Genomic DNA, 16,942 nt, shown 5'->3' on the forward strand with positions numbered 1-16,942 from the left:
CCCTCTATGAGGGAAATTGTGAATAAATGCCACTCAGTTTGTCAGAGCAAAGGAAACATATTTTCCAGCTACAGTAACCCACATGTGTGATACACTAGTTTTGTCATCTATTAATAACAAACCTGCTAGAATGAATGCTTTATTCTTCACAAGTCATATCACATTTACCATCTTGCTGCTACTGACACGGCCACTTTTATAGACTTTATACTGTGGCGTTGTTAGTTTTTAGGCTCTATATAAGTTGTGAATAACATTTTCACTGATACTGAAAGCATTTTCAGATTAATTTAATATTTTAATATTGCACCCCACGATCCTGAATTGGACTAAGCAGTATAGAAAAGAGTGGGGGGTGGAGAAAAACCACCCACATAGAGAGCAAAGGCAAATTACTTGAGTTCAAACAGGCCCTCTTTACTATTCTTGAAATGACAGTGTGATAAAAACAAGCCATGGCAAAAAAGACTGGTTATTTTGTTAAGTCTGTTTTTTTCTTGTGCTGGACCTCCCACCTCCCACAGACATACATGTAGCACACAGAATATGATCGCTTCACAGTCCTTTGCTGCTCAGCGTTTTTTTGTTTTTTTTTACAATGTTAGCACTTTATCATGTAGTATTTACATACAGCAAAAGTAAAACTGTTGGAGTACCAGATAGAGCAGTTACTACCCTCAAGGAAATGCACAGGAAAAACTGTTCAACATTCAGATACTTTGCAACAAAAAGACTAACACTGGACATCTTTGATTTGAAACATTCAGGTTCTTCGTGTTCTTTTAACCACTGTAGCAAAAACAAATATTCCAAAACATAAAAAGTAACAACTCTGATAAAATGGAGTCTTTATTTTTTGTTTCTCTGGCTTTAAGCAGGCACTGAAGCACCACGTTTGTGTGTTGTGGCCTATGCCATTACAAAACTGAGGAACACGATTTTGTGTTTATTACTGTCCTGTATGTTAACTGTGCGTCATGTAAGATTTACTGACTCTACTGCATTTTGTGGCCTCTTATATTTCCTTAGGATAATCTTTCTTAACCTTCAATTTAGGGTTGTTCCTATGTTTGTGAATTAAGCTGTTTTCACACGTGCACTGAAGCCCAGAAATGTTAGTAAAAACCTTGGTAAAATTTTAAGAAAAACAGCAGATGAGATGAAATGCAAACATAACGTTAATTATTTTATAATGTGCACTGTTAAAGTTGCTGCTTTCTACTCTCTGCTTGCTATTGTGTCCATACTATGATACAACTGGTCTCAAAATCAACCCACCATTTTTGCTGATTTTTTACAGTGTACTTTTTGAATCATAGTTTACCTCATCTGCGATAGACAGACTTTTGCCTGCAGCCCTGCTGTCACATTGCCAGTTGTGAGAGCACTTATCCAGCACACAATCTCATGCTGTGAAACACTTCTATGAAAAGCAGAAAAAGACTGGACCAAATTCTCTTGAATATCTCTGGTGTTCATGTGTGAAAATGGCTTTAATGTACATATGGCACCGATTTGTTAGAAATCTCTAACCTAAAATACAATAAAGCAAACATTTTTTTCTTCTTGGCAAAAGGCTTGGTTATGTGCTTTTGAATGTGCAGTCATTTTAGCAAAATAAATGTATCTGTATACAAGCAAAAGGCAGACTGTATTAACATTACATCATTGTAAATGCAGTTGCATACCACTTCTTGAGGTACAAACAGTTCAATAGCCTTTCACAACTATGTGTATCTAACTCTGAGACATCTGCCTGAATTTATTTGTAAGTCAATCCGAGTATTATATAATCATTTCAATCTTTTTTTGCATAAATGAATGTTTTCTGCATTATGGCTGAAATTATTCACTCCTTTTCTGACAATATCTCAGTTGGACAGTATCACATTCATTATGGGATTGTGTCTTGAGGACAGTGGAAATAAAACGTTTCGTTATGTCCTCTAATCTCAGAAGTTATTAAGAAAAAAAATGGTGGCTTGTTTGCAAATAACAACATAAAAGGAATCTCAACATTAACATCATGTTCTCCGAACACAAGAAAGGAATGACAATGTCAGTACATAAATACATTTACAATAACTACAACTTTTAAAAATGTCTATTTAAAATAACACAAACATTTAAGGTACAATATTATACAACAAAACTGGTTTCTCAGACCAACTTTGAAGCTACACTTCATGATAAAGTAATTATCATACATGTTATGAAATGTACATTATTAATCTAGCTTGTTTCTTTTACATCTTTCATCCTCTGACATACCGTATATAACAGCAGGGCTTGAGTTAATGATAGGACAAGTGCATAGCAAAATAGAAGATCATTTGAACAAGTTAAAGAAACACATAAAACTGACTAATCTGCTTTAGAAAACAACATTAAAAAACATGTTTAAGGCAAATCTCATTTAAAATTGGCATAGTCTGAGAAAATGTCAACAAAGTCTTGTACCACCCTGTAGCAGAAGTCATATTGTTCCTGTAGGGAAACAAGAAATATGGATCACATGGTAACTCATGAACTGAGCAGCTATAATGTAAATCTTATTTAAACAAATCACATTATATTCTTTTCTGCTGATACATACCACAGTTTGGACCATATGAGGCCTCTGCATGCGTAAACTCTTCACAGTTTGGAACACGTCCATCAGGCCTTCTGCTTTGACTCGTTCCAAGATATTGCTCAGTGCAATGAACGTACCGGTTCGCCCTGCACCAGCACTGCAGCACACACACAAACTTGTTTGAATGAACAGTCCTTTAAAATTCTTTTGAATTATGTAAGTGTACCTAAAACAGCAATTTGACCTACCTGCAGTGTACAACTATGGGATGGTTCCCAGACTGCTGCTGCTGTCTCTGCACTGAGGCGATGATGTCGATCATGCCTTTTCCCTCAGCCGGGATGCCAATCTCAGGCCAGCCGTGGAAGTGGAAGTGCCTGATCACCCTTGTCTGCTTCTCCTTTAGGGGGAATTGCATGGGCAGATAGACGATCATGATACCTCTAAAATATCATTTATTAGCAGTATCTAAAAGTATAATAGCAGGTGGATTTCAGTGTTGGCTGCGTGCAGCAGATGAGTGGTGGGCTGATGGGAGATGCTCGGGGAGGCAGGAATGTACTGCCAAGCCTCTGAAAGGTGGTGCAGATCGAATTTAATGAAATATTCTAGATGGGAGGCTCCCATTTGATAACCCTAAACACATCCTGCCCACCCCATTTCCTCTTGAAGCCAAGAGTTTTGTGCATTCACTTAGGTTTCTATTCTGGGTTGAATGCAATTATATGAGGTTCTGTGTAGCTTTACAAAGACACAGATATTCAGTCAAAATTCAATCAACACTTCTGCAAAGAAAGTTTTCTAGCATATACTTTATAAGTACAAAAAACTAACCAGGATAAAAAAGAAATGGTATTAGGGTTTATACTGTTAGTTATTTTAACAACACTAATTTATTGTTTTCGTTTATTTAGTTTATTTTCCTATTTTATCCTACTTGCTAACTTTGCTTTAAATTTATCTATTTCTAGTTCTATCTATTATTTACTTCTATCTATCTAGTTATCTATTTCCAAACAAACTGAAAGACCTCAGTTCATTCAGCTGGGGAACATCTTCGTTCGATGACACAGGAAACTCAGGGGACGGTCACCCTGTACAACTTTGATTTAAAGTACAGTTCTGAGTCGTACCACCTGCAGAATACTCTGACGTCCCATTCAACTTACAAACATATTTCACAAATGTCTATATTAGGATGTTTCTAGACATGAGAATGAAGGAACAGAAGCATTTTTTATAGAAATTCAACACTAACTTTAGACCTGAAATGCAAACTTGTATCTTATCTTGAAGGCAAAGCAAATAAAGCTTGGACCACTCCCATTGGTTGAGATGTTAAACCCAGCTTCCTTTCAGGTTCAGCCCTGCGAGTTGAAAACACACCCAGCACTCCACACCATGAAACCAGCACCACTTTTTGACTTTTAAATTAGTCTTTTGAGTATTTAACATTTGTGAGATCAGTCCTAAAGCTTTGTCCTTGAGGAAAGCAGGCGAACAGGCTGTCTGATACATTCAACTAAAGGCTTGCAAAGACTTGATGGGACAAACTTCCAGGCAATCAAGGAGTGTTTTGGGGAAAAGACCACCTCGACCACTACCTTCGGGTACCAGAGCCATGTAATGTGTTCGTCCACCTCTGTTAGAGTAGGAGTGCTCTAACAAGGACTATTCTCCTCTCATATTTGCTACTGAATATGGTTGGTGTCACAAAGATTGTGACTTTGTTTTCCTTTGTTAACCATTAATATATCTCCTAAACAGAGTCCATCAAAACTAATTTAGCACAGGATTGTTCTTGCAATTCTCTTGCATATTAATCATATTAACACAATAATTAAATCATGTTAAAATCCATCTATACATCTCTACATATATTTGCAGTACAAATTTTAGTTTAAAATACATTTAAAAATTTGTGTTTGTGCTTTAATGTAGTGTGTACGATGAGAATTAAATAAATATAGAATTAAGTTTTACTGGTTTTTCTCAAGGTCAACTCAAATGAGAACCGAGAAGTGTCATGAGACTGATATAAACAGTGCAAAGTTCATTTGCTTACCGGAACAAAGGTGAGTACCAAGTCTCGTAGGCTGAAGGTCTCACACAGTGTGTCTCCTTTCAGCTCTACAGCGTAATTTCCATAGGTGACAGACTCTTCTGTGGGCCAGTACTGGCAACATTTATCCTGTAAAAACAGGGGTAATTACTGCCTGAAACCCTGTAAGTTATTATACTAAAATGTAAATATTCAAAGTAGTTGTAGCATAAATAATAAAATACTGCACAGTTTTGTGAAAAAGGCAGATGAAAGTGCAGATGTTTTATCTTGCCCTGTTATAGTTGGTAAAGAAAAAAAGTTATTGCTCATAACTTTACTATTACAGCTCACCTGTTCCCTCTCCTGGAGCTCAGTGAGCATTACAATGGAGTGACATTTCCACTCCCAGACCATTCTCCAGAAATCCTCCACAGTGTGAGGCAAAGGTCCTTGTGTAGCGATGAAGTAATCCTTCTGTCTGTATCCCTGAGTGAATGTAAAACATTCAGTTCTTTAATTTTTCACGTCAAACAAGTGTATTTATAGAACTACAGCTATTGGACTATTGCAGAAAGAAGACTCTTACAAACTTACGTCTATAAAAGATGCATTGACGTAGTCCGTGAATTCTTGGCCTCTTCTCATGGACAAAATAACTCTGTTGAAGTCATCTGCATTGAGAAGAATTAACATAAATAAGAATATGACATATTAATGTTTAAAATATTTAATTTACAAACAGTATAGGAGAGAATTTCTGAGAAAAGTTCTTGGATCATAAATGCAGCAAAGCTCAGAATTAAAAAAAAAATAGCTTAAGGCAATGCTATTTGGACATCAATATGCAAAACTGGATAAACAGGACAAACAACTTTATATTTTCTTCTACTTCTTACACGGAATAATTTGCAGAACTCTGTTCTTCTTCATGTTGGCAGGGAGGTTCCCCATCCTCATGTTCTCCTTCATTATTCGCATGTTGGTCAGTTTCTAAGCGGAAAACAAAGAAGCAAAGCCCCAAGGTGTGAATTCTTCATCACATGTTCAAACAGCTTGTATATTAACTAATGACTATTCTCATCACACACATCACACAAACAAATATCTACAATCTTTCATCTCTGTAACTCTGTGCTTTGAGGTTGTTAACAGGTTGTAATTTTTAAATTCACCACTGCCATCTGTATGCCACAATTGGCTGGCCATCTCTAAATGAACGCAAAGAAATGATGACTTAAGTCTACAAAGCTCTTCTTGGTCTTCTCTTCTTCCTTCATATTTGGGAATCTATCTTCGAAGGACTCAAAGGTGTTATGGCCTGTGATCTTTTAGAACTCTCAGCCAAGTCACTCTTGTGAATGAGATCCTTGTCTTAATGGGTTTTTTTTTATTATAAAAGTTAAATAAATATTATTACAACACATTTTTAAAAACACTTTTCCAATACATTGTGATTGAGGTAAGTGTTTTATGAATACTTTCAGTCACACCAATAAAACTTCATCCCAAACTCTGTGTAGATCCTTAACCAGTTGCTTGATCACAGTGTGCATAAGTGATCATTAGTTTGTGCAGCTAAGATTTTTCTCATTCTATTTCTAAATAAGAACAGACAATTCCATAATGTTTTTTAGACACGACTAGTATTTCCGCAGCTTAAAAGTTTATTTTTATGGTATACAAGTAACTTGATTTTGCTAAAATATGATTTTTTTTTATATAGGTCATAACAGGAAATATAATTTCTTACTTTAAATTCTTCCTCCAGACCGACTCGATCACCATCAGCAAAGGTGTTGTGAAGTTTATGCAGATGTCCTTCCAGAGATGACACATCCAGCTCTGTGTCTCCATAGAGGTAGTATTCAAGCAGGGCCTGGTAGATGAATGAGTACTGCATCTGGAGTAGGAATATACACAAATGTTTTATTCAAGTTTATTCACCATACCCACATATGCCAGGTGTTTGCATTAAGTCTCCAACTCACATCTGTCTGGATGAGCTGTGAGCGCTGCTCTCGTATCTTAGAAACAAACCCAAACACATCAACTTTCTGCTCTGCGTGCATCATGTCGATCATGGCATCTATAACTATGAAGGTTCCCGTCCTCCCAACACCAGCACTGGAGACACAAAACAAACCACACACTGAGTGGATCACAATTCTCAGCTGACACTTGCATGTTAATGGAAAGCAGGAGGGGAACAAAGTGACATCTGTGTTTGTAAACACGTGTTGCTATAGTCACTCAAAATGTTTCCACACAGACACACAAAGAGTACATTTACTCCTAAATTTGTTTGTCTCCATAGAAACTAACTAGACATTTAAAACCCTTAAAATCTACGCTTATTCAAAAGTATTTTATGATTCAAGTAAACACATATTTTGTGCCATTAGCTCAGCTCTTTGTTACCTGCAGTGGACCACAATTGGTCCAGAGAAGGATGGATTCACTGACTTGACCTTTTTGAGAAACTTGAGCATGCCAATGGGGGAGAAAGGAACTCCAAAGTCAGGCCAGCTGGTGAAGTGAAGCTGGGTGACCAGACGGGGAGTCTTTGCAGCATCACTGGCTTGCTATATAAAGACACAAAACAGAAGGGTTAGAAAACTACAAGTGGCAACCCTTCAAAAAATCTGGTAAGCTACAGCTTATAATAAGATATTTGGTTTACCCTTAAGCACCAAAGAAAAGATGATTTTACAATTTTGTCAAAATTCTAATTCCAAATATATCAAAAGTTAAAATTGTCACAATATTTAACCATTTTACTACTTTCCAAATGCCATGCTACCCTTGAAAACCCTAAGCGAACCAATTTACTATTTATAATAAAAGAAAAAAAGAGTAAATACATTTAGCTTGACACTTACATATTGTACACAGAACTTGCGTATGGTGTAGTCCACCAGGACTGTGAAGTCTTCAACGGCCACCCTCACATTCCCATATGTCCAACACCCTTGGTCTGGCCAGTACTGGTAACACTTATCCTAAAGAAAGATGGAATCCATGAGCCAACAACTTAGTCAATGACCTTCCTTCATAAAGACAAAGTATCTTGCAGAGTTAACTTTTGCAAAAGTGAGCTTTACTAATGGTCCATATGCTTTAATTTCACAGCCAATCAGCCCAGATTTGTGAAAGTGTGAAAGGTGAAACCAGTCAATATCTAACTTAACTAGGTGATCATGATACTGCCTTTCTGGTTTTCTCACAGATTATATATTCCTCGATTTCAACCCATGCACCATTGATTTAAATCCTTGCCAGTTCTCTTATTGATCTATCACCATTCTCATTCTCTCCATGTTCAGAGCTCCACTTCACAATGAAAACTATGTAATTATAGAACAGAAGTAGGTGTTAGGTGAGATTACAAGTGTCAAACGAATAGTTTAAATGATATCACAAATTATCGCATTTGACCTTAACTAAAAATCTTATTTTAAATGCTCCATCAAGTGTCATTGGAAGATTTGACTTTTTTCTTCCACTGTCCACAATGAAGTCATGGTACCCTGCTCTCGTAACCCTGCATCTGCGTGCTCTATGTTTCAGGTTAACACTCTATGGGAATTAGTGAAGCAACAATGTAGATATAAGCATGGCTGAAAATCAAATACCTCTTTTCTTTCTTTCAGATTTGTCAGCATGACTACAGTCGCTACTTTCTGCTCCCAAATCATCCTCCAGAAATCTGCCACAGTGTCTTCTTTTGGACCTGAGAGGAAAGAAAAATGAAGACACATTTAATCATATATTTAAAATAAAAGATATAGAAATGGGCATTTTATTTTTTAAAAGGTTCTTAAACTTACCTTGTGTAGCTATGAATTTGTTCTTTTCCGTGTAACCCTAGAAGGAAAAGAACATTAATATAAACTTTCAGCGCAGCCTATAAAGGGTAATGATCTGTTACACAAACTTCTGCTTTTAAAGTCAAGAACAGAGAAAATTTTACTTTTTATTTTAAAGTATTTATCTCCTGAGAGCATGTTAAGCAAGTAATAGCTTTTTTCAATTAAACTGTTCAAACTTTGGAGTAGAATGTTAATTAAAAACTAAGTATTTGCACATTAATTGTAGTCAGTGCTGGAAATTAGCTAAATTTTATCAGACTGATTAAGAGAGAGAGACTCACATCAATGTAAGACGCATTCACATAGTCTGAACAAGGACTGCCATCCAGCTGAGTCAGCACTACTCTGGAATGATCATCTGTTGGCGAGAATCCCATAGGAAACAAGAATAATAACAATGATGAAAACCTGACAATCTCCATGCACAGTTTCTCTAATGAACCATTAAATGTTTTTATCATACACAAGAGAACATAGTCTGATCTTGAGGTAATCCTTTTATACTTTCTGGCTAAGAGTTGGATTAAAGAATCTTTGCCTGTGCAGAACACACAAAGCTTTATTTGGCAGTCAGATTGCTTGGCCTTGCATTTACGCTATAAGTCAATGGGGGCCCACAGTTTATTTTTAGAGTTTCTACTAGTTACCAAGCAACAGTTTCCAACTGCAAAAATTTAGCTTTAGACATGTCCAAAGGTGTTACCCTGACACAAAGCCAAACCCCTCTGCTTCAGTGTTTTAAGTCTTTTTGCTAAGCACCAAATTGATATATGATGTTTCATATTTTCATTAAAGACAAAAGTGTGGTATGGATCTTTTCATAAAAATGTTGGCCAAAAAGTGAACAGACATCTTTCTGGTTTTGTTTCTGCTTATTTAAAGGATTCCTTTATGCCACACACAGATGTAATTTAATAACAGATTTACAAAAAACAAAAAGTGGGAAACTGTAAATTTAAAGAACAAAGAAGAAACTCAACATACAGTATTGTTATGTCATTGAGAATTAATGTACTGTTATTAACTGACTGTATCCGTGAAATGTCACAACAGCATATCACAGAGAAACAGGAAACAAGCACTCCATTTGATTCGACAGAAAACCCCACAACAGAAACAGAAAGTACGCTCACAAGGAAGGATGTTGGGGTATCTGTTCTTCTCTTTATTTTCATCCTTGTTAGCTTCCTCATATGTTCCTTGGGCATTACCCCCTGGCAAGGACTGTAAAACAAAATGACAAATTTAACATAGTCTAACATGTTGAGATATGGTCTGTCAGCAACTCATGGGTAGTGCATTGTGCTCTGCTGCATGGGAGCACTTCCTTTGCTACCTACAGTAAACAGTCATCCATTAAATCAGAGAACTTCAACTTCTCCTGTCTGTACCAACACTCTACGGATAAAATTATACTTTGACATTAGTCAAACTATTTATTTTGACTCACATCCTCATTGACAGACATGAATAGACATGAGGGTACTTTTCATTCATGTGGGTGTGTATTAAAACCATGTGTCATTGGCAACATGACACACATTTCGCCTGTAATTTTCCTGAATAAAAATATCTGCATAAGTCACGGTTTAAATCGCTTGCTCTCTCATGAACATACAGTATGTCAGAGTTGTGGGAAAACCCTTAAAGTCCACTTTTGGACATTAGGTTGTTTTGTTTCCACAGCTGAAGAAACACAGCCCTGTGACCTTTAAGTAGTATAAGGCACATTTCCTGACATAAAAAATAACTTCTATATTTAATTGTTCAGTTATTGTTATTGAAAGCATAACAATATAAAAATTAAATTATGTAAATAAATATTGCCTTTCTGTTGTTAAAAAGGTGTTACAGAAAATACAACATAACCAGTCCAACAACCAGCATGTTAGCCAGTGCAATATTTGCACAATCCTACAATAATCCTATAAGTATGTAACAGTTATGTATGTGACACACTGACTCGGAAACTTATCCGATGCCTGATGTAAACACTACTTACATCCCCTGTGGAGAGCACAGAAGGCTTTTTCATGACAGCTTGTCACTAACTTCCAGGAAGAAAAGAGAAGGAATTCTTACATTGTACTCTTCCCTGAAGAGTTTGCCATCATCAGCGGAGCGAAGTCTGTACTCCTCCTCAAGGTTGTCGACTGATATGGGCAAGAAGGTCTTAGAGGCTGAGGGGGATCTGGGCAGAAGAACCACTGTCTGTTGCTCTGTGGGCATAAAAGACAAGGATATATAAACCTGCTGGACTGATTTGATTGTTTGGTTTTAGTAACTTAAAGGAAAACTATTTGTTGAGTTCAAAGAGAATGATTTAAGTTTAAATCAATCAGCTCTGCTTAATAAATAGATGGATGTTTTACTAGCTTGGAAAATTCTTACATAAAGGATAAAACTGAATTAAAATAGTGGTTCCCAACCATTCAGCCTGTCATGAAAATATATTGAAAACACTATCCGTCATGAGTCAATTTGAGCTTGTTTTTAAACCACTCTGTTATACTGAAGTGTATAGTAACACAGTTTCTTCATATAAATAGCTTTAAAATAAAATAAATGTTCATTTCAGCCAAATATTTAAACCATTAATCTATTTTGGGCCATTACTTTTTGCAAGCTGTTTTGTTATTTATCCACCTCAACCATGAGCTTTGGCTTTCAGCTACATTTTATTTTTAATACATTTAAGCAATTAAATGGAATTATCCATTCCTCTTATATAAAAGTGTTCACAGTTTACCCATTCTGCAGCTGTTTCAGCATTTTAGCTCTTTTAGCTAATTCTCTCAGTGTCAGTTTTTACTATTTCAACTATTTGCACATAAATGTTTAGATAACCGGTAATTATTTTAAACTGGTATCAATATAATATCAGATAACATTTGAAAATATGTCAGTATGTAAGTTTGTGCACTGCATAACACAGCTAATTATCCAAAACTTTTAACAATTTGAACAATTTTAGAATCAGCTATCTATTTAAACTAAGCTAATAGCTAGCTAATAACAGCTAGCTATACCATACCTATAAGTTATAGCTAATAAAAGCTTATTTTATTTCAATCATCTAACTACCCATTTCAATCACCTGCTAGCATTTTCTATTTGTTAGTTGTAATCCATGACACATTTGTGATTTACATTCGTGTACATGCGTGTGGGGTTGAGAATCAATGAATCAGACAATCAAACTGTTAAACTACTTTAAACTAAAATTAAGAGTTTATAAATAACAACAATTTTGACATGGATTAGAGTCTGATGGCACTTAGTTGTGTGGTTAATACACCTCGGTAGTATTAAATGATCAAACATCAACAGGTATTAGATAAGGAACTGCTTACTGCATCCTGACTAAGCATTCTGTTACCACTCACAACTTTGACAAGACAGATTGAAAAATTACTAAGAGAGTGTTAGTAGATTCAGATTCAGATACTCATACTGTCACCCTGAATACCCGACCTGGTGGTAAAATGGTGTATAATGACTCAGTACTGTATCCAAGCTCTAAAACAGATACAACATACACAAGAACAAGGGGAAATAAAACAAATATGGCGTTTGATGGCACTACCCTTAATAAGGTACCATTTCCTCTATGTGCAACACTTGCATGTTGAGTTTTAGTAGCTAAAAAGGCAACCAAGTTCCAAATGCACATTTCACCAACCTAGGATAGAGTTTAATCTGACCACATAAGTTTCACTCATTCCTGCAAACTATTTTTAAATTAAATGTGTCATGTTTACTATGACTATAATCTGCAATGTTGCAGGCTTAGCATTTGTTTCAGCTAAATACTCCAGTTATACTCCCAATCTGCAAGGCTACAACTTGAAGATTCTTTTGTAATTTACTTTGTTAACTTCCTAAACAAAATTCACATCTCCTCATCATGTACAGTTTCCTGTAAAATACAATGGCTGTATCAAATTTCACAAGTCAGCACATATTTAAAATTAGACAAATGAAAGCTCAGATATTTGCATAGGTGACATGCAACTTAATAAAATAAACTATAAATGGAGATGAAGATAGCACAGTTTTTCACGCCAACCACCGGAAGTTTCACACAACCACAAGGCAATGATGGAACTACTTGCTTGTACAGACAATATTAAATTTAACACCTTCTTCTGACTGTCTTGCTTCCTTTTACACTGCCTAAAGTGCTTCTCTCTTGACTGTTGTTTGACTGTCAGAATGCTACGCTCTCTACAATCTGCTTCACTGATTTTAACAATGCATAATTTGTTACCTTGTTCCTCCAGGATGCCATTTGGTACTTTCTTGTCAACTGTTGTGACGTCTGCTTTTCTCTGGTTTTTTAACCTAAGGGGAAAAGAGTAGTAAGAAAGATGCAATGACAGAAAACATAAGATTGTATGATGGCATGGTAATATGGTGTCTTTTTCTAATTGTAGCCAAGAAATACTCCATAACTATGAACAAAAATCCAACCTACCATCTGAAGCTTGAGAAGCTATTTTTTCTCATTAGCTGATATCTTGAAAAGGCAGCGATAAAGTCAGAATGTTGTACAGAATATGTCCTTCACTCTCTTAAATTGCCTCTATTGCTCTACTGTCACAGCCTACTCTGGTCTCACTGAACATGCGAGGGAGTCAGCTTGCAACACTTCCTGACTGGGCTCCGCCTCAGTGACTAAAAGGAGGAAGTGTTTGTCACCCTGAGCTCTGCCCCTGAGTCTGGCTCACCGCCAGTCATTGGAGGGCAAGGAGGGGGGGAAAGGTGAGGCAAGTGAGTCTGTCCAGGGTGGGAGTTTTTACCTGAGGAAGTACCACGCCAGAAGTACGATGATGAGCAGCAGCAGGAACACGACCAGCACAGTGGGAAGGATGTGAGGGCTGTTGGATGTAACACCTGAGGAAGAAGGAGAGGCAGAGTCGGGGGTCAGGGGAGCAACGCTAACAAAGAAGCAGGAAGAAGGGGCAAGGCCGACAGTATATATATATATGTGTGAGAATATTCAGCTGCAGACGGGTGTATATTGCATGAACTGATCAAATATGTAGCACAGAAAAGTACCTCCTGTGTTCTCTGCATGCCACAGAGCAGATTTAATAACTGGGCTCAGCAGTATTTTGTCAACATGATAAGCATCAGCTTATTTCATGCTGTTGGCATATCTAACAGAAAATTACAGACTTGGCCAAGAATTACAGCCCCACTCAACTATTAGGTCCATTTATAAAGGTGTGCAATAATCCATAAATTACTTGTTCAAGGTTCATTGTGATCTGGTAATAACAAAGCTGTAAGACTGTTATCAAGGAGTTTCATGCACAGCAGGAGATACATAATAACCATATCTTTGGTAAAAGTGATGACTGTAGTGTGTAGGACCGAGATTTTGTTGTTAGTGCACATTCTTGTGTGATTTAGTCTCGCATGTTGAAATGGAATTGCATCAATATCGTTCTTACCTTGTGTTTGGGTGACATTGCCTGTGGAATTTGGTGTTGTTGTGGTTGCCACCAAAAACAGAAGGGGGACCATTGTGACTGCAGGAAAACAAAATGAATACGGATATTAAATTTAGTGTCAGACATGTCAGCAATCAAGGTTCATGAGAACACGGCTGCTGAATAATATCACTATTCAGGGTGCACAAAAGCTTTTGACAGATCTGAGGCATATTTCTTTATTGATGACTGCTGGTTTCAAGAATGTGCACATCGGTGCAAAGTTCATGAGGACACAATGAAACAACACATTCATATCCTGGTCATTCATTAGTCCTGTCATAAAACTCAAGTGTAGTGCTAGTTTGATCCACATGATGGCGCCAAAATTCAATTTTTGAAAAACAAATTACAATCACATCAAATCCATACAGAAGAAAAAAAGAAAAAACGTAGTGTGCGCAGCAGTGCAAAACATCTTTTATATGTGGAATTTTATAAACAAAGGAAAAGAGATGTAGTTGTAGCTTCATATTACAGTTGTAATACTATGTAAATACTAACAAACTCAAGTCAATACAAAGCTTCAAACTACTCTAACAAAGCGTATGCTCAGATGTATTATCAGACCAAGGAAAGAGAACTTCCACTTCCACTGAATTCCACTGATGGATCTGATACCAGCTGCTTTCCTTTAGCTATTTCCGTAACAATGCCATGCCAAAGCACAAGGGATTTCCAGGATATTGCATGTGTAGGTTTATCGAGCACTATACGTTAGAAATCACATGTGTAACATGCGTGCCAGCAAAACTAGATGTCATCTGGGGAATGAAGAATGGCTGTTTAATCCATGCTTAAGTGCTCATAACCTATACCCTTGTTCTTTTATTTTTGCCACTTTTCCCCTTCTTTTTGATAATAACATCCTAACACAAACAATCCATAACATGCATACACAGGAACACCCACAGCAACATGAGGCTTCCTGCAAACAGGGACAGCTGGGAGGTAAACAACTATGATCACAGTCTTGTTTTCTCCTGCAGAAAAATGCAGAGGTGGGAGGTTAAAGGAGTATCTGATCGATTCTTGTGTGTAAGCATTCAGACTGGGTTTCCTTTCACATCGATTCAAGTACCTCATCTTTTTAAAGCTGCTGGTGAGGTTTAAAAACCAAAACACCTTGAGATGCTTGCAGCTTTAAAAGGCTTTTTTTTTTCACTATAGCACTCCAAAAGTTCAAATCTCAGCAAAGCACACCAACACAAAGCTGCTATCACACCATAATGAAGCAGAGCAGATTGTCTTTTCCCTCCCCACGGCTGCAGGTGTGCAAGAATCTGTGAGTGTGAGAGTGTGTGTGTGTGTGTGTGTGTGGTACTTTGCAGCTGCAGTGAAAAGAGAGCTCAGGCCAAGTGCATAGTCAATGAAGACACTGTTGAAGCTTCCACGCTGTGCCGCAGTGTCCTGTTCTGTGTCCAGGCAGGACACTGGAGGAATGTGGAGGCAGCAGACCAGAGACACTGACTGCAGAAGTGAAAGAGGCAGCAGAAGGTCCAGGTCAATAATAATTCCTGGAGTGATTATTAAACCTTGACATGTCAAGCCCAAGCTCTGTGGGAAAAACTGATGAGGGAATTCTAATGAGAGAAGAGAGTAGGAGCATTTTATCCCATCACCAGCTCACCACCCATTTCATCCGCCCTTTTTAAGGTTTCCTCTGCAAATGTCACAAGCTTTGATTAGAAGGTTAATGCTGAGCTGAGTTTGTAAATCCTTAGGGTAACACTGTGTGAAGGCTTTTTGTGATGTGGAAACATTTGCAGCATCACTTGGGACTTTCCACAACACAAGATGCACTGAGTTTTGTCTATTCTCTTTTTGTCTGCTCCCTGCAGAGCGCTCACAGCTTTCCCTGTGGCTAAACCTCGTGGTTAAGTGTTGATGCTTCTTGTAAGCATCTCCCAGTTCTTGATTCTCTGCTTCCTCTCCACTCCTAGAGAAATCATCCTGTCATGTTACAGCCCCCCACCACCCCTCCCCTGTGTGGTGGAACTGCTCCTGTGGGACCCCAGGCTGCTGTCACTGCAGCCTCCTGCCTGACCTCCTGAGAATCTCTGAAAATATCACTAACTTCCTTTCCTTCCTTTCCTCTGTCCCCCCTAACTCTGTTTAGCTAATCTCCTTTTCTCCTCATTCAGCACAAACCAGTGTAGACCACAAGTCTCAAATTTGACTATTAGTATTAGTCATCATTTAGCTTGGGTCAGCCTCTGGTCAGCTATCATTGCATTGTGTGTGCTCTCATCTGTGCATTGTCTTCTCTCCATTTAGCACTCAGCAGCTAGTCACCAACCATTAGGCAAGCCATAATAAAAGTGGGTCATGGGAGATGTCAGCTCGAGGGAAGTTCTAGGGCGTCCTTATTTTCCGGTGGAAGACTTTTGCGAGTAGCTTTGGGGAAGGGCATTGTCTTGGCCAACTAGACAGGCAGTTTTTCTTCTCTCTCCCCAGTGGTATGTGTGACACAAGTTACCCAACCACAGAGCTCAGAGAGGCCTCTTCTCATGAAAAAAGATTACATGCTTAAAGTGCATCAAACAAATGATATGATAAAGGGGACAGATGGGAATAATAAAGTCAAATATGGCACTTCTTAGTAAACTGGGTGTACCATTTCTTTAATTCAAACATATTTAACCCTTGTGCATAAAATGAACCTTTTTGTCCTTTCAGGTAAATTTCCCCTCATTTTTTAACCAACATTTTGGTTGTGGTTCCCCATGTGGGATGATAATAATGTAAGAAAGTGATTCTCTTAAAATTTTCTTAAAGGTCAATAAGACACCAGGTACAAATTTATTACCCTTTCAGGTTATTGGTGCACAAAAAAGTCCTCTCTCAAAAACTGCTTAAATATATATATATATATATATATATATATGTAGAGAGAGAGAGAGAGGGGGGGGGGGGGGGGGGGGCTTTTTTCCCCTAATGGCCGAAAAGTGTAGGG

General features: G+C 37.5%; 1 protein-coding gene across 2 annotated transcripts in view; it reads right to left on the reverse strand.

Annotated features, from left to right (window-relative positions):
- Positions 1-547: 547 nt before the first annotated feature.
- The window catches only part of ptprea (protein tyrosine phosphatase receptor type Ea), a 59,194-nt gene continuing 42,799 nt past the window's right edge, over positions 548-16,942 (reverse strand). The window contains exons 3-21 of one of the 2 annotated variants that reach the window (XM_041974345.1): positions 13,948-14,025; positions 13,291-13,384; positions 12,759-12,832; positions 10,571-10,707; positions 9,622-9,712; positions 8,770-8,846; positions 8,447-8,483; positions 8,252-8,349; positions 7,499-7,618; positions 7,038-7,201; positions 6,608-6,743; positions 6,370-6,519; positions 5,516-5,609; positions 5,214-5,290; positions 4,971-5,105; positions 4,641-4,766; positions 2,824-2,975; positions 2,597-2,732; positions 548-2,487 (exon numbers count right to left, since the gene is read on the reverse strand). In XM_041974345.1, coding sequence (XP_041830279.1) covers positions 2,413-2,487; positions 2,597-2,732; positions 2,824-2,975; positions 4,641-4,766; positions 4,971-5,105; positions 5,214-5,290; positions 5,516-5,609; positions 6,370-6,519; positions 6,608-6,743; positions 7,038-7,201; positions 7,499-7,618; positions 8,252-8,349; positions 8,447-8,483; positions 8,770-8,846; positions 9,622-9,712; positions 10,571-10,707; positions 12,759-12,832; positions 13,291-13,384; positions 13,948-14,020 — 2,046 coding nt within the window. In that variant the 5' untranslated portion in view covers positions 14,021-14,025 and the 3' untranslated portion in view covers positions 548-2,412. Of the gene's footprint in view, positions 2,488-2,596; positions 2,733-2,823; positions 2,976-4,640; positions 4,767-4,970; positions 5,106-5,213; positions 5,291-5,515; positions 5,610-6,369; positions 6,520-6,607; positions 6,744-7,037; positions 7,202-7,498; positions 7,619-8,251; positions 8,350-8,446; positions 8,484-8,769; positions 8,847-9,621; positions 9,713-10,570; positions 10,708-12,758; positions 12,833-12,965; positions 13,101-13,290; positions 13,385-13,947; positions 14,026-16,942 lie in introns of those variants that run through there. The other variant, XM_041974346.1, reaches the window with a different exon arrangement.

This window comes from Melanotaenia boesemani, chromosome 21, assembly GCF_017639745.1.
Source record: "Melanotaenia boesemani isolate fMelBoe1 chromosome 21, fMelBoe1.pri, whole genome shotgun sequence".
In the NCBI taxonomy this organism is placed as follows: domain Eukaryota; kingdom Metazoa; phylum Chordata; class Actinopteri; order Atheriniformes; family Melanotaeniidae; genus Melanotaenia; species Melanotaenia boesemani.